This window comes from Lithobates pipiens, unplaced genomic scaffold (genome assembly GCF_037356315.1).
Source record: "Lithobates pipiens isolate NorthernLeopardFrog02 unplaced genomic scaffold, aLitPip1_a1.2 Scaffold_18, whole genome shotgun sequence".
Classification (NCBI taxonomy): domain Eukaryota; kingdom Metazoa; phylum Chordata; class Amphibia; order Anura; family Ranidae; genus Lithobates; species Lithobates pipiens.
The window spans coordinates 548,807,282-548,830,228 of record NW_027507758.1 but is presented as its reverse complement, the minus strand read 5'-3'; the positions used below and the strand labels follow the sequence as shown (position 1 = coordinate 548,830,228).

Genomic DNA, 22,947 nt, shown 5'->3' with positions numbered 1-22,947 from the left:
CAGGATGGCGAGTCCTGCGGTAAAGGGCCTCTCAGCCAGCAGCAGTTAGGAGGGTGGGACCATCACTGTCTTAAGTCTCCATTAGGTGGCAGACAGGGTAGGTTCAGCATGGCTTCAGAAACTGGTGTTTCTTCCCCCCAAATCCAGGCAATTGCAACCGGTTCGCCTGCAGACTGTACAGTGCCTCTGGACGCTTTGTCGGCGGTCCTCAATTCACTCGTTGCCAAGATGGAGGCGGTAAGTGGATGCAAAGGTGGTAAAAATCGGCCCCTGCCCCTCCGTCCTCCAGGGAGAGCTCTGACGCAGACTCGGGCCCTGCTGAGGCTGGTGACCCCTGTTCTGTTGTTTCAGATGATGTTGACCAGTTCCGATCGGACCGTGAGTCCCCATCTCTGTCCGTGCAAGACAAAGCGCTTGTTTGAGCACTTATCACAGCTGTGCGTGATACCCTGAAGATTCAGGAGCCAGCAGATCCGTCCGCTGATGTAGCGGTCCCTTTTGGGTCCCAAAAGCCAGCTCATTCACCTAAGGTGTTCCCGTATCTGACTTATTTTGATAAGTTCATTTAGAACAAATGGGGTCAACCGCAACTGACCTTTTTGGTCCCCAAATAGATGGCGGTGCATTACCCCTTTGAGGAGAGCCTTCTCAAAAAATGGTCGGCTCTCCGGTCGTGGACCCCCCAGTATACAGGTTAAACAAAGTAACCACGATCCCGGTAGAGGGGACCCCTGCATTTAAGGACCCCACGGACAGGAAGGCAGAGGCAGTGTCTCGTTCCTTGTTTACGGTTGTGGGGTCAACCATGCGATCAGTACTGGCATCCGCACTTGTGTTGCAGACACTAACCAAGTGGGCAAAAATGTTGCACCGCGGATTGGGAGAACAGGCTTCTGTCTGTGTGGAAGTAGCAGACCAACTAGTGCAAGGCCTGAAGTACATTTGTGACGCAGCTCTGGATACCCTTCCTCTGTTATCCAGGGCTTCAGTGTCAGCAGTGGTGCTGAGGCTCCTGATTTGGTTAAAATGCTGGTCTCCTGACCAGGCATCCAAAAAAGCCCTGACTGATCTTCCCTTCCTTGTCGACCAGCTCTTTTGAACCTCTTTGGATGACATTATTAAAAATATCACAGGTGGTAAGAGAACACTACTCCCACAGGCCAGGAAGGCTAAGGAGCCATGCCGGAGGCAAGGGCCCTCTTTCTCCGCTCACAAGCGGCTTTTTCGTCTGCCTGGGGCTTTGACCAAGCCTCCCCAGCCCGACAGGACGACCTCTGAAGGACTAAAGCATCCCTGGAACCACAAGCCTGCGAGCAAAAGTGCTATCGCATTAAGGTTTGCCCCCCCCCCCCCTGCAACATGGGTGGGCGGTCGCCTTCGGGAGTTTGCAGCCCAGTGGGCCTCTTGGCTGTCCAACCAACCAGTGGGTCTGCGATCTGATCTTCAGTCAAGGAAGCCCACTACCAGTTTGTGGCTCTCCCTTTTGGTTTGGCATCCTGCGTTGCTGCAGCAACGCAGGATTGCGATCGGTTGATACCTAGACTATCTCCTCCTGAGAGCATCTTCCACCTCAGAGTTAGAGGAGGATGTGGCGATCACCATGCAGACCCTATAGAAATTTGGGTGGCTGTTGAACCTAAAGAAGTCGGCGATCGTACTGACTGGAGTACTTAGGCCTTACTGCTGGACTCCATGGAAGTGAGAGGAGTTCTCCCTTCAGACAAGCTGCAGACTCTCAGAGCTGCAGTAAAACTATTGATGAACCGCAGGTGGTCATTGCTACGCTTCTGCATGTGAGTCCTGGGACTCATGGTGGCCTCCTTTGAGGCAGTACCGTATGCCCAGTTTCACACCAGAGTCCTGCAGAAGGAGATTTTGACAAAATGGGACAAATCTCCGTTGTCCCTGGATTGGCAGATTCAGGTGAGCCAGTTGGTCAGGGATTCCCTGATCTGGTGGCTGAGGTCCCCGGCACTTCAGTCCGGGAAGTCGTTCCTACCTCTGAAGTGGACAGTGATCATAACGGACGCCAGCCTATCCGGCTGGGGTGGAGTAATGGGAGTTCAGTCGACCCAGGGCCTGTGGTCGGTGGAGGAATCCATGTTACCGCTCAATCTGCTCGAACTTAGAGTGATCAGGCTATGACACTGACACAGCACCCACCCCTCCTATTTTTCTTTAAAGCGGGAGTAAACCCACTGATGTTGTTTTTTTTTTTTTTTTTTTTCTACCTGCAAAGGAAAAGGCATAATGAGCTAGTATGCACCACATACTAGCTCATTATGAAATACCTTAGAACGAGGCGCCGACATCTGTCCCGATCCATGCCGAGGGAGCTGACATGCTCTCTCTGCGTTTATTCCGCTGTGAGTGGCCGGAGCCGCGATATCGTCACTCCCGCGCATGCACGCAGGAGACTTCCTCCTGGCAGCGTCCATAGTCTGCCGGTCTTTCAGCTGGGAATCCCCTGTGTGCATGCGCCGCTGCAGTCAGTGGCGCATTGCGAGTGGAATATCTCCGAAAACCGTACAGGTTTAGGAGATCTTTTTTTTTTACCTACAGGTAAGCCGCCTTATAGGCTTTCCTTTAGGTAAAAGTCCCAAAAAGGGCTATACAACCACTTTAAGTTGTACTGCTTGGTGACGTACTGAAGCTGTAAGGCAGGCTGAGGGGTTGTTACCTAAGGGACCGCCCCTTGGGCGGAACTAGAAGTTCTGAGTTTTTTCATTACATGTTAACATGTTATGCCTAGTCCTCTTCTAAAGGTACTGTAACAACCCAAAGGTCTAATGAGACTTAACAGTTAGGGCCTCCCCTCTTCCCATCTGCTAATTAAACCGACCGCCATCTGTCTTTTTGATAATGTCCATCCTTCAGTGCAGCACTGATCAGAGGGTATTTTACTTGCTACAAATATTCTTGGCCTAAAAAAATTACAACCAATGAAGCCACCACGTTTAACACCAGTACCCTAATAACTGAAGGGTTAGTTGTACTTTACTTCCCTTTTTAACAAAATATTCAAAATATATTGTGGTCCTTTTTGTGATTAGTGTGGATATTCAAAAATAATGATTTAATGATGCGTCTCCTTAAAGTGATTGTAGGGTTGTTTTTTATTTTAAGATAACAAACACATACTTCCACTGTGCAGCTCATTTTGCACAGAGTGGCCCCGAAAAACCTGTTCTGGGGCCCCCCAGTGGCTCCACCTCGCATAAAATAACCCCTTGGGGAAGAGCTTTCCCCGAGGGGGTTACCTTGCGGGCATTCTCCCGAGTTCAGCATTTGGTCTCCATAGCTACTGAATGCATGACTCGGGGGGGCCCCCCCCCACGTCATTGGATTTGATTTACAGCAGTGGGAGCCAATGGCTGAGCTTCTATCAATCTAGCCAATCAAGAACCGAGAACCCCGGGGCAGAGACAGTGTCCCCGGCGGGTCAAATTCAAGGGCTCAGGTAAGTAAAACGGGGGGGGGGGGGGGTCACTGCCAGGTGTTTTTTCACCTTAATGCATAGGATGCATTAAGGTGAAAAAACACAACGGTTTAAAACCCCTTTAAGGGACATTCACTCTGTCTTGATCACCAACTTCACTGGGAAATAAAAGTAAATCCAAAATTGAGTTGTCACTAGCACAGAAATAGTGGATAATGTCCCAATTGGAGACACTTGTTTCCATAACAACTGTTACATTGGGAAGATATCCTCTTGCTTCCTCCTGTTGAGTCTAAGTATGTGCTGAGGAAGTAAAGGGAAGTCTCCCTAGAGACAAATATGGGAAAAAAAAAAAAACACAACAGTTTAGACTTCCACTGTAATTAAAAGGGGAGGGGGGTTTGCTTTAGATATACTTTAACCCGTCTTCCTGACAGCCCTCTTTAGGGCTGAGCAGCAGTTGGTATCATTCATCCAGTTTCCTGTGAGCCCAGCTTATTGACACCCCCTGAGAATGCGTTGCTATGAAGCCTGGGCTCCACAGTACTCCAGGACTGAGTGGTGTTCACATGTCATTACAGTAAGCTGCTCAAACCAGTAAGGATGCCAATCCCTTCCCAAATCTTTTGCCAAAGAAGGATCTGCAAATTAATCAGACCGGCTAGTAGGCTTCAGGAAAAATTACTGAAAAAATGGACTGGAAAAATGTAAAAAAAAAAAAAAAAGTTTTCTGGGGCTAGGCTTATTTGCAGTTGTGGGTGGAGTTCTGCTTTAAGGCAGGTGGACTGTGCTGCCAGTAGGTGTTAATGTTTTATTATTTATTTTTAAGCTGCATTGTATTGCTAAAGGAATTATATTTCTTATGGAAACCTTATTTCTGATTAAAATGGTTGACTAAAATTTGTGTGGTTGGCAATCTTTCATCCTATTTCATTTTATGGAATTCCCATTAAAAATTGGCATATGGCAGTTTTGATGTGGATGTGCAAATCTGGGGTATCTTAATTGATTTTGACCTCCTGAAATTCTTGCTGACTCAAAAGAAAACGCCACAGTTCAAAACACAGATGAAAAATATATTTTGCCGGTGTCACCCAGGACTGATTTAAAATTTCTTCTTATCTTCTGTGTGCAGGTTTGTCAGTGACTTCAGAGCAAGTAAATCCTCAAAGTTCCGTGGCCCGGAAGACAGATACTGGGGGAGAGGAAGCATTGCGGAGCAAACACAGGATGGCACTGGATGTCGGGAACCACTCTGGAACAAAATGTGCTTGTAAGTGTCTTTATAATTTGGAGTGCCTTGCGAAGACTGGAACACCGAGACATTCCTTCCATAGCGGGCCGGTAAACTTAAGCCGAAAGTGCAGTAACCCATAGCAAGTATTCTGCAGTTATTTTTCTGCCAATTTAAACGGTGTATTGCTATGTATAGTTACACTTTGCAAAGCATTGTTGCTCCGGTAGAGCCTCTTTAAGCCTAAATGTGCATGTACAAGAACCTGCATTTTCACTCTTGGGCCTCATGCACGCGGACATACTACAGTATAAGCCAGTGTGAGGGCTGTGTATACCTGCATGGAAAAGCAAGGATATTTTGTGCATCCCTGTGCAGGCAGTTCCATTTGTGTAAATTGGGAAACAGCCACTGCTCCCTTATTTGATAAGCTGTGTGAGCACATAGCCCCAAACGCAGAGTCTCTCTGTACAATTAACCTGATCACCAGGAATGATAGTGGGGGTAAATTCCAAACGTTTTTGGGTTGCCACAAATGGGGAATACTTCTTCTTCCTTCTCCCACACCGCCGCACCCCCCCCCCAAATATTAAATTTTATAAGAAATAGATGAGGCAGATCCAAAACTTTGCATCTAAATTGTACATATGATCACACATATGTAATTTAAACAGAAGGTCAGTGTTTACGGAATCTACACATCGATCATTACTGATAATTCCAAAATATATGATAAGCCTATATTTTCACGTGGATATTTATAGAAATCAGCCCTATAAAGGGAATATAGGACTACCTTTTCCCCAATTTTTGTACAAAGTAATAGTGAGAGGAAAATAGCCAAGAAGGAAAGGGGGGCTGGGGACTGAGGGGATAGGGAGAGGAGGCAAGGAGAAGGAGGTTGGGAAGCTAAAATAATGCAATGGGTTTGTGTTTCAACACTCCAGTCCTGAAAGGCGACCCTACAGGTCATGTTTTCAGGATTTCCATTGATTTGCACAGGTAATTTGATACGTTTTACTGCCCTGGTAATTACCACAGCCGTATCATCTGAGGGAAATTATGAAAACATGACAAGTTGGGGCGCCTTGAGGACTGGAATTGAGAAACACTGGTTTATCATAATGACCGTATGAAGGTGGTAACGTCCTTTTGGTCAGTTATGTGCCCACCAGCGCTTTCCCTTTGTCAGCAAAGATGAACATATTCCATAAAAAAACATGTTCCATAGTCTCCAGGTCTTGGAGTACTTTTCCTGTTTATGTTGTGCCATTAATAGCAAATCTTTCATTTTGTTGTTTTTTCACTTTTTGAAGCCAACAACTGATAGTAGGGGAATGTGTGTTTTTCCAATTCAAGGGTATACAGGATTTGGCAGCATTTATCAGGTGACGTATTATGGACTTTTTATCGATTCTCTCTGGGATGGACAACACGTGCAATAAGAAAAAAGCTGGGTCGTCAGGGATCTCTCCAAAAGTATAACATTTTTGGGCAAGACCAGAAAATGTGGAGAAGTGTTCCCTTTTCCCTCCTGGCACCTCAAGTAGCGATCTGTGGTGGTAGGGTAGAATTTATGTAAAAGGTATGGCATGTGGTACCACCTCGTTGCAATTTTTGTAATTGATTTCCTGGGTTTTTGTGCAAATGGATGATTTAAGAGCAAGCCTCCTAATGTTTTTTTGTTTTTTTTTTATTGTGAAAGTGCACCATAGATCTGTTTCCCAGTGCTTCAGACAGGGTACATCTATTTTTTCAATAGGATAGATCAGCAAGTTGTAGGTTTTGGGGAGGACCCTTGGTTGGGGTTCCTTCCTCAGAACAGTATTCTTCAAAAGTGGTCAAATTACGACTAAAATCTAGGGTTTGGTAGAGAAAGGCGGATAGTGGTGCACCTGCAGAGAGCGGTTCAGAAGGTAAGGTAAAAAAGGGTCTGTCTCTGCCAATAAGGATGCAATGAAAAGCCATCTGCCATCCGGCAGGAAGCGAGATGCTTGGTGACGACCAGTTTTAAGTAAGTTGTAGAATTGCCGATCTTGCAAGCCTGGCAGAAATTGGGGGTTCCCCAATACTATGAATGGAGGAGAATCTCGTTTGGATAGAGAGGCTTGCAAGAAAAGTTAAAAACAGATATGCAAGGTGGGTGCTATCAAGGGGTGCCATTTTAACGCATGTGGCAGGTCACAATGGCACCAAGGGGCTCCCCGCAGTTTGAGCTTGCTCGATTTATGCCCAAAGTTTGTATAGTGACGGTGCCAATCAATCAATCTACCGAGAAGAGTAGCTTGATACTCTTTCATCACATTCTGCAAGGCCCCCGTACGATTTGGGTAGTGATAGTTGGCGACAGGGAATACAAGGGTGTTTATGTGCCCAGATAAACTTTAGAAAAAGGGAATGTACTCCTTTAAAGCGGGACTGTACTGGGGAAAAAAATATTAAAAGCCAGCAGCTATAAATACTACAGCTGCTGACTTTTAATAAATGGACACTCACCTGTCCCGGGGTCCAGCGATGCCGAGGCCGATCGATCGCTCGGCTGCTGTTGCCACCATTCTAGGTGAGGGAATCAGGAAGTGAAGCGAGTCGGCTTCACTTCCCGGTTCCCTACCGCGCATGCGCGAGTCGCGCTGTGCAATAGGAATTGTCCACGCCGTCTCTGGGACCCGTGTGTGTCCCAGCAGACAGCGCGGCAGGACAGGAAGAGGCATAGACTCCCACGGGAGTCTATGCCCGGAAGTGGGTGTAAATACCTGTCTTTGACAGGTATCTCCACCCCCCCCCCCCTCCCCCCTGAAAGGTGCCAATTGTGACACCGGAGGGGGGGAGGGTTCCGATCAGCGGAAGTTCCACTTTAGGGTGGAACCCCCGCTTTAAAGAAAAGAGGGTATCTCAATCGGTATAACTTGAAAGAGGTAAAGATATTTCGGTAGAATGTACATCTTAAGAAGGTTAAACCTACCAAACCATGAGTGCAAACCCTGATGTCAAGTCTCCAGTAGAGAGCGGGTTTGGGGGGGGGGGGGGTTTAATCTCTTCTCCATAAATTCTGGTAATATAATGCAAACAAACACAAGCGCTTTTCCTTGACTAGTATCACAAATATTCGTTATTGTTTGAGAACATTATATTTACAAGCAGATCTGTATTATAGGCTTTTCCGGACAGGTATTCCCTCTAGGTAAGTACCCTGGAGGCCGTCTCTTCTATTCTCTAGCCAAGGGCAGCCAATTCAGACATGGCTACAGCGCTGTTTTCCTTTAGCCATTCAACTGGTGGGCCCACTGGTGAAGAAGGTTCCACCTTCAAAAATGTGTGTCGGAGAACAGAGCGCTGTAGCAGTGTCTGGATTAGTTGCCTTTGGTTACAGAATAGGAGAGCCGGCCTTCAGCAGACTTATCTAGAGGGAATAGCTGTTCTGATAAGCCTGTATTACAGGTGGTCTTTTGAGTACAACAATGTTCTTATACAATATTTAATATTTGTGTTTGCATTATAGTAGTATCACAATTTATGGTTAATGTTGCTCATCACAGGAGAACACTGGAAGGAGTGTGGTGTGTGTAGAGATCCAGTCTTGTTATGCAGGCTTGGAGGAATGAAAGGACTCTAAACTCCGTGAGTAAAGCTAAGCAGCAGTGGACTGAGCTTCCCTGGCTATGCGAACTGACAGAGACCTTGTTTGCTGTATTCCCTCAGAGGATAAATTATGGGTGACAATGCAATATTTGCTGTCATCACAAAAAAGACTTTGTAACACCAGTTTGCTCCTCACAAGAGCTTTTCAGGTCATTGAGCTGATTTTGAGCTCTGTAAAGAGGATATTTATTTTATATATATTTATATATATATATATATATATATAATTTCTTTTTTTGTTAGTAGATGTATGCTGATTAAAATGTCAGATTGTGTTACTGATTGAGGGATTTGTATGGTTTGAGATCTGAAATTATAAACCTTGAGCTAACACTTAGTGAGAGAGCACGCGCGCTCATTATAATAATGAGAAAATCTAGTCCACACAGGGTGAGGTGTGTTAGCAGCCCTCTTACTAAGGCTGGGTTCACATATATGGGGCTGCGGTTTGTAGTCCGGAGTCCAGTGCGTTTCTGTTCACCGGTTCAGGTGCTATTTGGGTGTGTATTTTTGTGTAAATTCACACATGAACCGGACCTAAAAACACACAGGACCCCTTTCAAAACTGCGCGGTGGCTGCCCCGCAGATGTGTGAACCAGCTTCATTGAGAGCCGGTCATATTCACATGTTATACGAATTGGATGCGATTAAAAATGCATCCAATTTGCAAATATGTGAACCCGGCCTAAGCACGCAGTGGTAAGACAGTTGTGTTTTTTTTTTGTTTTTTTTGAAAGGAGATCTCTCATAATGAGAAACAGATGACATAAAAAAGTCAGCATTTTTATATCTCCCCTACTTTATTCACAATGAAAAGCATTTTTTCTTTACATACAGAATACTTGAAGTTTTGTCTTTCTTTATTGTCTTCCTACAATCTGCCTGCGCAATGCATATCAGACTAAAGGGGAAGGGGGTACTGCATGGAGATGGACAGGCTTATCGTGTTTTCAGCTGAAGGGAGATGGAGGGAGAAATGAATAGGCAGCGTACTGGTGCAGGGAGGTCCTGACTGGTGTGTTCAGCGTGCAAGAAATTTTGGGTCTGTGTTGGCAGACTTTTGTTTGTCTCAAAACGGCTTCTCTCCCCAGATATATACACTTGTCATTGCATGCAGAATGATCTCAGATTGAAGGCGGCATGCAATGACTGGTGCATATATTTGAATTTGCCCACTAAGACGGGCCCAGGTGGTGACACGGGATTCTGCAAGAACACCACAGGAAATGTACGGTTGCCTTCCTGTCTAGACAGGGTCATGTGAGTCACAAAAGGGGACTGGGCAGAATGCGAAATATCGAAATGGTAACACACACCTGAAAGCTGAATAAAGAACTGAAATACATGTGTTTTCAGCATTTGTACTGCTGTGATCCAACTTTGGGATTAATTGCAGTCTCGTGTGTGTAAATAGTATGACACAAAGCAAAACCACTAGAAGGGTTTTTTTTAATAATTATATTTTATACCTACAGTTTAATTGCAAAAATCAGCAGAATGATGCAAGATGAGAGAGGCTGCTGTACACAAGTGGTGCTGAAGCCCTCAGGGTTTCTCCAGAGCCTGCCATCGCTCCTGGTGCTTTAGAGGAGATGACAGCTGGTGCCCTCCATGTTTGTTCAGTATACATGAGCATGACCTGCCAGGATGTCTATTTGAACAGAACCCTGTAGAAGGTTGCCAAGTGTAAAATGACACAGCACGCACCACATGGAACTTTATAGAGCTTGATATGAAAGCCTGTGCACTGGCCTGATGGAAACGGAGCTGTGAGGCTGTGCGTATTTAGGAAACAGCTGACATGAATCTCAATGTAGCACACAAGTTCCTGCTACAAAGCAAAGCTCATTTCTTGCAAGCTGCTTTTCCTGTTCTCTTAAATATTGAATAAAAGGGCAGTGAGTGACTGAAAGAACAATATAGTTCTGTTTCTTACTCATTGCAACTCTTGTATTTCTCTGTAACAAGGGCATCAGCTGCAATCCTTAATTAGGAGAATCATTTTTATTATGTATTATTTATAAAGCACTGTTGTGAGCATGATAAAGCTTCACTTTTTGGGAAGCTGGCAGGCACATCAGCAGCCAGGCTGTGCTAATGGTTCTGCGCTCATTAATAGGATAGATTCCATTATGTGTACACTGCCAGTAGAGGGTGCTGTACACCTATTCCAGTTCATGCTTGGAGCTATTTTCAGAGTGGGTGCAGGATTCTATGCAGCTCCATTGCCACACTTTAGGGTAGCTCTGAATGTGTTCTATTAAAATTCTTTACGTGGTTATAAAGGAAATTCTCTGCATTAAAGGGATTGTAAAGTCAGAAGTTTTTTTTTATCTTAATGCATCCTATGAATGGCAAAGATGAACTGCAATTCCTCTTTAACAAAACTCTATTCAACTGAGCCGTAATGACAAACGTACTGAAAAATAGATTTTGGATTTAAATACCCTTTAACTTTTGTAATGGGTTTTGTTTTGTTTTTTCCCCATCTTTGCTGGCTTCTTTCAAGTTTGTTCAAATTCCATCTGCAATTGGCAACGATTAGAGTTTTTATTTTCATGCTGTAAGGTTAATTGGGGGGAGGGGCTCAATGATATACCACACCGACTACAGTGCTGTCGGTAAAGAAAATGGGTAATGGGGACACTTAGGAGCGAGGAGCAAATACAGCTTGGAGGGGCCCAGCTATTGACCCCAGTATGTGAGGTTTGAAAAACTGTGTGTGTATATGTATGTATGTTTGTGAAAGTTTAAGTGTGCATCATTTAGCCTACATCTTGACAAGCATAACTATATGTGGCATTGCTGCTGGCATTGCATTGCTGCTGGTGCATATCCCACAATGCAGTGCAAGATCTCTGCCTTGAAGCAAAAAGGAAGTTCTGGAAAGCCACACTACGGAATATAGCCTATTGTAAAAAAAAAAATGAAAAATACAAGACGGCAGAAAATGGGATAAACGCGCTGACGCGTTTCACACTTAACAGTGCTTTGACATAGCTCTGACTAAGCATTGTTAAGTGTGAAACGCGTTAGAACGTTTGTGCCATTTTCTGCTGTCTTGTATTTTTTTTTAATACAATAAAGGCTATATTTGTGGCTTTCCAGAACTTTTTTTTGCTTAATTTGCTATATGCTTAGCCTGGTGTTCCAGTTCTGAGGAAAATCTTGTAGCCACACATCCACGTGATCCCTCTCCCATCTGTTGGCCCTATTAAGAGGAGCCCTTTATTTAAGGGCAAGCTTCCATTCCAGCTCTTGTGTGTGTTTGGGCCTTATTTGGTCTTCCCAAGTTAATTAGCTACATCTCCACATCATCAGTTCAAGTTAACATTGCATGAATACTTGGTGGCAGGTTTGTATTAAAGCAGAGGGCCACCCTAAAAAAAAACATCATTAATATTCTTTAAAAATTTTGAAAAATTGACTTGCCTGAAACAGCTGTTGCTAGCAGTCTCCCTAATCTGCCTCTTCTGCTTCATGTGTGTGTCCCAGAAAACGGGGCCATTCACAAAGCGCAGCGCATCTTGCGCATGCACGGTAGGAAACGGGCAGTGAAGCCGCCTGTTTAAGATGGAGGCGCCGGCATCAGGGGGATGGACGGATCGGCATCAGGGGGGCTGACATCGCGGGCTCACTGGACAGGTAAGTGTCCTTATTAAGTCAGCAGCTACAGTGTTTAAAAAGTGTGTAAAAAAAATAAAAAATTTCAGTTGGACCACCACTTTAAATGTTATGAGTGTGATGTAGTGAAGATGGGTGATGCAATTAAGATGCTATTACAAGGAAATGGGTACAAATGTTAATTGTGCTTCGTGGTTTCAGTTGCTAATCTAGCCGCTTGCTGACCAGCCGCGGCAGTCGTACCGTGGCAACATGGCACGGCTGTGCGAATCGCAGTCATGTGCGTCGCTTCTATATTTGGCCACTAGGGGCATGTGCCCCCCCCCGCTTGCCCACAGAGCCGCCGGGCTCCCGCCATCTCTCGGGCACATGGAGAACTGGGATGTGTGGTGTGTAAACAGTTTCTGGTTCCCTGAAGGGAGAACAGAAAAATCGTCTGTTCATACAGAGTATGAACAGTGATCTGTCATCTCCCCTAGACAGTCCCCTCCCCCCCTTCAGTTAGAACACACACTAGGGAACACAACCCCTTGATTGCCCATAGTGGTTAACCCCTTCACTGTCAGTGACATTTTTACAGTAATCAATGCATTTTTATAGCATTGATCGCTGTAAAAATGCCAGTGGTCCCAAAAATGTGTCAAAATTGTCCGATGTGTCTGCCATAATGTCACAGTCCCGATAAAAATCACAGATCTCCGCCGTTACTAGTAAAAAAAAAAAAAAGATAATTATAATAAAAATGCCATAAAACTTTCCCCTATTTTGTAGACGCTATAACTTTTGTGCAAACCAATCATTATACGCTTATTTTTATTTATTTTTTACCAAAAATTTGTAGAAGAATACATATCAGCCTAAACTGAGGAAAATTTTTTTTTTTAATATATATTTTTTTTTTATATTTTGGGGGATATTTATTATAGCAAAAGAGTGTTTTTTCAAAATTGTTGCTCTTATTTTTGTTTATAGCGCAAAATATAAAAACCGCAGAGGTGATCAAATACCACCAAAAGAAAGCTCTATTTGTGGGAAAAAAAGGGACATCAATTTTGTTTGGGTTCAACGGCGCACAAATTGTCAGTTAAAGCTACGCAGTGCCGAATCGCAAAAAGTGCTCTGGTCAAAAAGGGGGTAAAATCTTCCGGAGCTGAAGCGGGTAGTTTACTAGTTTTGTTTTTTAGTTTGGTTTTTAACTCTCATTTATGAACTGTGATTCCTATACACTTCTTTGTTTTATGTAACTATCAGATGGGAATGTTGGGAAGGGAGGTAGCTACTAGCTGGTGTAAAGTTCAGATGTCTAGAGGTACCTGCAGCAGATTTACTGCTTCCTCTACACCTGAGTGCCTGGCTATTCTGATTGGACAAGTTCCTGGCCTTTCTGAAAGTAATGTAGCTGGTCTTCCAACTCCTGCATATTCCTATTGGGCCAGAGAGGCAGCTCTTCATAGCGGACTAGTAGCAAAGCATGTCTCTGGAGGTGACAGGTAAGCTACAACGCTACCTGGAATTATCAGAGCTTTGCCAGTTCAGAAGAGCCTGGCATTTGGGCTTAAGGGGACAACAGATGCAGGTAAGCTGTCTCCTCTTCATGAATGGTAGCAGATTTTAGTAAGGTCACTCGCACATTTTCTGCACCGCACTATGCATATGCTTTGGTGTCATTCATTTTCTACCATTGTGTTGTGTGCTGTGCTTGACAAAATCGTGAATGGTGTTTTTTTTTTTTTTTTTTTTTTAATATATAGAGTGTTGGTAGCTCATTCAGTGTTTTTAGGCCTCCTTTTAATGTATTTTTACCAGGAAAACTCCCCGCCCCCGAGAATGACAAGGTGTACATGTACTTCAGAAGTTTAGTCCATTAAAGCTTTAAGTGTTCCATACAACAGTCTTCCAATCTAATTTTCTAGTTCACATAACACTTTTCTCAGTTTTACCAACAGATGGCGATCTTGCTTTATTATATTGTGTGTCCACAGAGTATACTCATGTCTATTTTCTTGGCTTCGCTATTGTGCCTTTAGCTTTAATCATAGCAACATCTGTGAATAAGAACTTGTATCTTATGATTACCAGGGAAAATGTCTCCTAATTTGTTTACTTTCGGTGTTCCCTGAGATACGTTTTTATGGTTAGCTTTAAAGACAGATATAATGTAGTCGTTCTTAGATGAGTATAAGGTGCTCATAGCTAGATAGTTGTCTGTGGACACCTGCAGGACTTGCCAGCTGAAGCTTCTTTGGAGAATAGCAGTGGGACTGCTTTCCCCTGACAGGTCGGTGCAACAGGTGTGTGGATCACTCCTTCACGTGGGTGTTAGTGTTGCCTTATGCCATTTTTATGAGGACTGCAGGATGCACCCATAGGAGCCTGCTTCTTTTATATATATATATATAAAAAAAAAGTTCCTGTACTCTTTAAAGTATATATAAATCAATGACCAAAGTCTCAAGTGAGCTTTAACATTTTTTTTTTTCTACCTGTCCCCGCCGCCTAGGCGATGAAATCATTAGACGTTTGAGATTGGGAGGTGCATGCTGGGTAGCCAGCTGCACTGAATCCCGGAAAAAGACAAGTGGGCTTCAGATGCCCACATCATAGCCACCTGCCTGTTTCCGAGATCGGGTAAATTTTTTAAGGATTTAAAAGTGACCAGTGTGAATACTGTTCTAACCATATTCTAATTATAATGTACAAGTAGTAACACAGAATTAAATGACTGGTAACTTTGTGATACTTCAATACAGTAAAAAAAAAAAAAATGTAGTGCGATGTGGTGTTATAAAACATCACACCACCCCTAAACATTGCACACCAGTGTCATATGTTTTACAGAGCATAAACTTTGGTATGAAAACTAAACGTTTCCCTAGTCTTTCTCTGATATAAAGATGACCACTAGAGGGAGCATTTGCAACTCTTAATTTAAAATCTATACATGGAATAGCAACCTGTAACAAAATATCAAATTTGGTGTTAAAAATTTCTAAGGTGGTTAGTTAAGTTTAATTCTTAGTTTTGTTGTCCGTAAGATTTTTACATCCAATTCATTGCTACGAGGACAGAGGTATTTTTCAAAACCGATGTCTATAGAATCACTCAAGATCCCATGTACAGTTTTCATACCATATTTTGTTCCATTAACAGTTCCTGTGGTCAAATTTTCTCATAACCAATAAAGCAGAACAAGAGCAGGACTGTGTTTGGCAAGGATAGAATGTTTTGGATTGGAGGGTAAGGAAAATTCAGTTGGATTAGATGGGGATGAACTGAAGTCTCCTTTAAGGCCCTGCTTGTTTTAACACAAATTAAAGTGATTAAAAAGTCTTTTATTTTTTTAATTATAAATGGGTTATACTTGCCTTCTCTGTGTTTTGGAATTGCACAGAGCAGTGCCAAACCACCTCCTCTCAGGTACCCCCGCCAACGCTTCTGACTCCTCCTCCCTTCTGAGTGCCTGCATAGTACACCACTTGCTGTAGGGGCACTCATGCGGGCTTGATCCCTTTTGTCCTTAGACACAGACAGCACAGCTTGCCCCCACCCTCCGCTGCATCCGTAAAGCCTCTTGAGAGCAGAGTGAGAATACAGAGCCGCTACAGATGGGCACAGTACTAATTTGAGTGTTCATTCAGGTAAATAGAGGAGGTTGAGGGGGGCAATTCTGCTACCTAAACATTTTTCACCTTACTGCAGGGACTGTATTAAGGCAAAAAAATGTTTAGGCTTTAGAACCACATTAAACCATATAATTCATTAAACTAGTACAGCTTTACAAAATGCTAAAACCAGAGATCAAAAGTTTAGGTAAAATGTATGTTTAGCTTTAAGAAAAACCTGCAGCTATTACCCGACATTTGCTTTTTTCCTTGGGGTTTATTAAGCAAGCCTATCTGCCTCCAGCTCTGTATCCCTGTCAGAATTTGAGGTGGGCTGTGCAAGCTCTCCTCCTCAGCTGCGGCAAATGGAAATGTTGGCGCTCTCATCCGTTTTTGTCTACTGCTAACTCTGTGCAACCTTCGTTGTGTTCACATTTTCATATCTGGCAAAGGAGCACATGTATGTAAAGTTGAAAAGGAAGCTTTTGTTAAGAAAATTGCTTGGAATTGGCAATGCCATTTACTGGCTAGCTCTTTTTAGATTTTTAGTGTATGTATATATATATATATATATATATATATATATATATATATATATATATATATATATATTTATATTTTTTTTTTACATCCATTTTAGACGACATGGAAATCTAGAGCAAAATTCCAAGTTTTTAAATGAATAAAATCAGCAGTGCAGCATGTTAATAAATAAAGCAGCTCTAGCTGCTATACTCTGATGCTGCTACCATCCCATCTCCACCTCATCCAGAGAACGCTTTGCATTCATTCTGAATGTTGCTTATGTCGAGTGTCTGCCCTCCAGAATGCAGCAGGGCAGCCACTCTGCCCCACTAACTGATCATCACATTCCTGAGGAAGGGGTCCTGCACAGCTCTGAAACATTGCACTTGTTATGTGATCTCTCTGCAATCAAAGCTTTGGACTATATTTGAAAATCCATGGTGTGCTGGCGAATGAGCATTAATCTGCAGACTCAAAGTGGCCACCCTATAGTGGCACACCAAGAAGAGAGCTTAGAGCCGGCCAGGGACTCCAGAAGAGATCGGGTTGTTTTGTGCAATGCTATTGCACAGAGCAGATACGTATAACGTGTTTGTTTGTTTTTTAAAACAAATTATCCTTTCAATAACTTGAATTATCGATGACTTAAACATGCTGGACAGAGGGGTGTTGGAGACCTTGAAAGAGGTTTCTGAATTTTTAGCTCGTTAGTAGCTCTTTGACTCATCCAGAGTAGATCACATTCTTAACCTGAAAAATGGCAATTAATGGTCTGATGTTGAGGTGGGTTCTAGTGATCAGCAATGTCTTATTGGAACAAAATTTCATATTTTCATTTCCAAATAGCGAATTCAATTTTTTAAAGCTTGTAAAATGACAAGTTGTTAGTCGTAGAGCGCAATTAAAGTCTACAATCCTGGTATCAACTAGAAACATAACTGAAGGTTGGGCATGGTGACACAGCAGTGTGCAGTAGGGTTGGTATTTCTGGAGGTGTTTTGTAACATGAAACATAATTTGGCATGCTAGACGATTGGTCAAAGGTCAACATTTCTAAACGCAAAATACTTGGTTAAAAAAAGTGGCAGTGCTGGCAGGGAGTTGGGATGAGTGGCGGGGGGTGAGATCTGTGGCAGTGCTGGGGGGGGTTCTGATCAGCCAACTTAGGTGCTCTTGTTCAAGGTCATCTGCTGATTTGAGACCTGTAATGGGGACTTTTATTGTAACTATAATTAGGGTTGTCCCAATACCGCTACTAGTGTTGGTTACGGGACCGATAACTAGCATTTGCGCAAGTACATGTACTTGCACAAATGCTCCGATTGCCTTAGTCGATACCTGTGATGGGAGACACAGGAAGTCAGCGGGCGGAGCAGAACGTGAGTCCTCAGAGTCCTCAAGCATGTAGTGCAGAGTGCAGGATTTGGCGACCGGAGCCACCACGTTTTGGTAATGGAAGTGACGCTCCGTGCTGCCAGTGTAATGACATATTCAGCAACCTATCGCAGTTTGCTACGGAAGTGACGTTCTGTTGCCGCCATCTTGCTAAACTTCAGACTCTTCCACAGTAAGGATACACTAAGAAGGGGGAAAGCAGACATGTTACACCCACCGAAGTTTTGCATTTTACACGTATTTATAACAGTAAAGTGAGTTTATATAGTGAAAAACAGTACTTAGAACTCCGTCTGACTAGTTAGATGTTGAATTTTAAAAGCAGCGGCATCCCTGCTCATCTCACAGGTTTACTAATCTGACAAGTTTGCTGCTTTTAAAATTCAACATCTAACCAGTCACGCAGAGTTCTAAGTACTGTATTTCACTATATAAACACACTTTACTGTTATAAATGTAAAATGCAAAACTCCGGTGGGTGTAACAAAATATCCACTTTCCCGCTTCTTAGTGTATCCTGAGTGTGGGGTGTAGCAAGATGGCTGCAACGGAACGTTACTTCCGTAGCAAACTGTGATGGGTCGCCGAATGTCGTTACACCGTTGCTTGAAAATCTCGCCGCCAATCTTGGTACACCCTGCCAGCAGCAGACATCTTGTTACACCCAGCCCATATAGTTTGGGCTGGGTGTAACGAGATGTCCGCTGCTGCTTTATCGAGGTTGAGGGCAAGGTGTACCAAGATGGGTGTTGCAGAGGCAAAAATAAATCCTCTCGTGCTCATAAGTGCCAGCCATCAATCAGTGCTCATCTTTTAGTGCCCATCCAGCCAGTGCCACCTATGAGTGTGTGTAAAAAAAAAAAAAAAAAAAAAAAGTATCGGTATTGGCGAGTACTTGATAACAAGTATCAGTACTTGTACTCGGTCTTAAATTGGTATCTGGAGAACCCTAACTATAATCACAGGTAGCGTTACTTTCTGTGTCTCCAGCTTTGTTGTGTCTCGCAGCAGTGACACCTATGCTGAAATCTGGAGATGGAGTCTCCTCCAGCCCCCCCCCCCCCTTCACATTCCTCTCCAGTCAGCTGACCTCTAGTCTCTGCCCGCAGCCATGCCATGAACTGAATGGGTGGCTGCGAAGAGGCTGAGTGGGTGGCCGTTGGCTCCAGGGACAGCCCTGCTGGTTTGCTGCGAAAATATTAACTACTTCAGCCTGTATTGACTTTTTGCAACTATTTTGGGGTAAGGCGATGTGTAAACCATAGAGTTGGTGGATATGGAAGAGCAAAGGCAGGATAAGTGGGGTAAGGTGTGACTAAAGAGAAGGAGAAAAGGAATAGATGGCGAAATTAACAAAATGGGTTAGAGGGGATAAAGGGAAGGGGGAAGTATGAAAGAATGAAAGACGGGATAAAGGGAGGGCAAGTAAGACTGTGGGAAAGAAGGGACAAAGCACAAGGAGATAAAGTAGAGTGAGGGAGTGTAAATGGCAGGGAAGTAACTTAGAAGGTCCCTCTAGCTGTATTTCTTAACTGCAGCACAGAAAAGTCGGGTCACTGGCCTTGCTGTTTGCCAAGGTTTTGTAAATTCAGTGTGAGTTGGATAGACAGACTAATACAAATCCTGTATCTGTAAGGCTTTGATCTTTCAGCTAGAGAAGCAGAGTGTAAGCTACCCGTTTCTGTAAATGTATAAAAAAAACGAAAGGGGAACTAAAACATTACAGATTCTTTAAGTGGCTTGGCCATAGGAAGCAGACTTAAAGTGTTACTAAACCCACAACAGTAAAATCATTCAATCATATATGCAGTAAAGCATACTTGTTATACTCACTGTGAAACCTAAGTGGTTAATCCGCCACATTGTGTAAAATGGCTGTTTGATTCTGTATGCACAGATCCTCCTCTTCCACTGACTCCAAAACGGGTCTGGATTAGACTGGGTCTATGGAGTCAGGCTGCACATGCTCAGTTTGATGTATTTGCTAGTGTTTTTTTTCTTCCTTGGGAGAAGTACATATGATCAGCACAGATCCAATCAGCACTGTCCAGACTGAGGGTCAGGGGTCCTGCATCCTGATAGGACAGCCAGTTTAGTATGAAAACTCCTATAAGCTTTAACCAGCACTGATAGAAGTCACAAGACTGCTATATACTGCTGAGGAGAAAAGCTATTTAGCAGTTTTCATTTACTGTAAAAATTGCATTCCATGGACTGTGGGAGACCAGATATACTGAATGCAGGGTCCTGGGTTTAGTAAGATATTAAGTCTAGTACAAACTACAAGTGTGTGAAAAAGACTGACAATCGTAACCGTTGTACTAACAATCTGATGTTAGTGCAGCGATCTCCCCTGCTGTTCCTTGTGTCTCCCTGCCAGAACACTCCAGTCAGCCGGCGTACCTTTTTCTGTCGTACCCCTTCGACAGATGTCGGCCTGGCTGCAGTGCACATGGGCCTGATGTCGGCCAGTTTCTATTGAACCGGCCAATGCCACCCAACATTTGGGGCATGTGTACTAGGCTATATGTTGAACAGGTTAATATAGCAGCTTATTGTCAATTTATCTCATTAGTGACTTATCTGTGTAATACAGACAAAGAGGGAGAAATCATGTTTGGGATGTTCCAGCTTTTTTATTAAATACAGAATATCAATATTATTTGTTTTGTACCCTTCTTTTTTTCTTTTAACAGTCCCAGTTCGCCGGAAGCAACGCCGTCGCTCACAGTGGGGCCGTGGGATAATTAAGAAGAAGAAACCCAACTATTATTTAAAGAAAGATGAAGATTCTAAGTTCCAAGATGATGAGGAAAATGATGACCCATTAGAAAATGGTGATTGCCTGGAGGAAAACGGAGAAGAGATGGGAGACCACTCTGTGACAAATGATGAATCCTCTTGTGATGTGACAGATGGAGACATTGAGCACCAGAACGGGATACTTGGTAAGGGCAGCAGTTTGGAGTCTACAGAGGAAGAAAGCTCCAATGAATCCATGTTGGTCAATAGCAAAACAGCACTGGAAGGTAAAACTGTTACTGCCAAGAACCAGCCTCTTGCCACAGACTATTTAAATGGAAACTCTTCATTGGATAGCTTAGAAAGCACACCTGTATCTTCTTTCCATAATGGAAAGAGGGAAAATCATGCCCTTGTGACCGCAGACAAAGACTCCGAGACTCAAGACCCCCCATTTAATGAATTGGTTAACTGTCACAACTCTAAAAATCATCATAGTAATGAAGCACCACAGCTGATACTAGGAGCTGGTCAGCATAATCAGCAGGAAGCAATGGAGCGAGAAGATGAGCCAGAAGGTAAGGTGGCGTTTTCTCTATTTGTGAGATCTGTTTTAAACAATTTATGACTAACTTAATTCAAGACTAGACTGTTTATACAGTTTGAACATGACCTATGGTTATCTGAAGGAAATCTCCAATGAAGCTTAAAAAAATAGTTTTATAAGGTTGAGTAACCAATTAGCAATTTAATGTTAATAAAAAGCTAGCTTCCAGCCAATGCAGTCGTTACTGCCTTGCAACTCTGATAGTCTGTGGAATTTCCATACATTGTCTATGGAAAGCCCCTATAAATCGAACCTCCTGCTTGTGAGAAGGTTGACTCGATTGGTTTTCCTGGAAGTTTGCATAGAGCTTGAAGCCAAATTAGAGGACTTTCCTAATTTTAACAGGATGTTGGTGCTCCTTCTCTTTTTATGACACTAAGCCTGATCCGAACATAATGAAGGTCGATCTTCTCAGTTTTATAAACTACATTGTATGTCTTGCATGACTTTCTATAGAACAAAAAACAAGCTAAGCTATTGTAGAACTTTACTGAAATAGTTCTGTAAAAAAGTTTCTGTAAATCAAGATTTCTCAACCAGGGTTCCTCTAGGGATTCCTTGAGCAATTTCTACTTCTCGGATAAGTTCCCACTGACACTATTGATCTTTTTAGCTATTTGTAGAAGGGTTATTTGGCCCAATAAGTGTTTATGGAGCATTCTTCCCAATGACCATCATACTAATGTATCTTCAGTTGTAGCTATAGTAATTTTTAGCAGGGGTTCCCTGAGATTGGAAAGTTATTTCAAGGGTTCCCATGTTGAAAAGGTTGAGAGAGGCTTATTTAAATGCATGGATGATCCCCAGCCGCATGCCTCAGGTAAGGTACCGGGTAAAAGTGGCGTTCTGATTCAGGTGGACACAGTGGCTTATGGTACAGTGGAGAATATCTAAAATGTTGTGGTCTACTACTTGTATAGCTATCATGTAGGTCTATTCAATTCCATTTCAGTAGACTGAAAGTTTCTGTGTAAGACTAATGCCAGCATTTGATAACTTATGGTGGGTCACGAGTCAGCTGCATCCATGTGAATGGATTTTCCCAAATCCTCAGCTCGCTACTACTGTAATTTACTCTTTATTTGCCCCCATTGCTATGCACAAATCCTGACCATACAGCACAAAGCTAAGGGTTCTCTTTGGGCCTCATTCATGCAGGTATGCCTATCTGCATACTTTGTTCGAGGACGTACATCTGCACAGCTTTTAAATTGGTACCAGCAGCTGTGTCCATGCAGCCACTGCATCCCAATTAACATAAATGGGACTGCCTACATGCCAATGCACGGAGCACCTGTGCATCCCATGTGGAGGAAGGCGGCTCTTTGCATAGGTTTATGGATAGGTACACCCATTTAAATGAGGCCTTATTGCCCATACCCCTTAATGTGTTGTCACCATTCTTTTGCTCCCCTGCCACTTGTATATTTTTCTGGACTCCAGGTGGCCCAACACAGTTTGGTATAGGGAGAAATGCGATTCCTCCACAATACAGTTCTGGGTGCCTGAGTTACCATTTGTTAGGAGAAGCACTTTTCTGTGTGGGCCAGGGAGAGGGTCCTTATCCCTCCTGTGTGCTACTATGGCTTCTTTGTTCCCAAGAGTGTGAATGGAGTGATAAGGGAGAAAAGAGTAGAATTAAAGTGTTACTAAACCCACAAAAGTAAATCAGTCTGTATATGCAGCATAGCATGTTTGTTATACTCACTGTGGAATGGGCTAAATCATCTGCATTATGTAAAAAGGCTATTGTCCCAAATGCATAGATCCTCCCCCTCTTGCACTGTCTATCTGAGGAAGGCCAGCTATAACAGGCAGAGTAGCCAACCTGCACATGCTCAGTTGTTCCAAAGTGTAGAATAAATATTTAACTATATAACAGCAGCAATTTAATCCCAGTAAAAATAATTAATACACAAAGTGCAGTGCATAAATAAATAACATTAAAAGCTATAAACAATGTACAAAAAAGTCCTTATGGTGGATACATTTATATATCAATTCCATGTGAATAAGAAAATTCTATTAAAATGCTCACATGCTAGCATGCTCAGTTGTCTTTTATGCTGGAGAGAACAGTTTATTGTTCAGAGCTAGCCAGGTCACATGATATTGACATCACACGTGGGTATACAGGCA

At 43.1% G+C, this 22,947-nt stretch overlaps 1 protein-coding gene across 1 annotated transcript in view; it reads left to right on the top strand.

Moving 5' to 3' along the window:
• ATAD2B (ATPase family AAA domain containing 2B) overlaps positions 1 to 22,947 on the top strand; it is a 201,962-nt gene that overhangs the window by 155,006 nt on the left and 24,009 nt on the right. The window contains exons 24-25 of the mRNA XM_077488860.1: positions 4,575 to 4,712; positions 20,156 to 20,779. Coding sequence (XP_077344986.1) covers positions 4,575 to 4,712; positions 20,156 to 20,779 — 762 coding nt within the window. The remainder of the gene's footprint in view (positions 1 to 4,574; positions 4,713 to 20,155; positions 20,780 to 22,947) is intronic.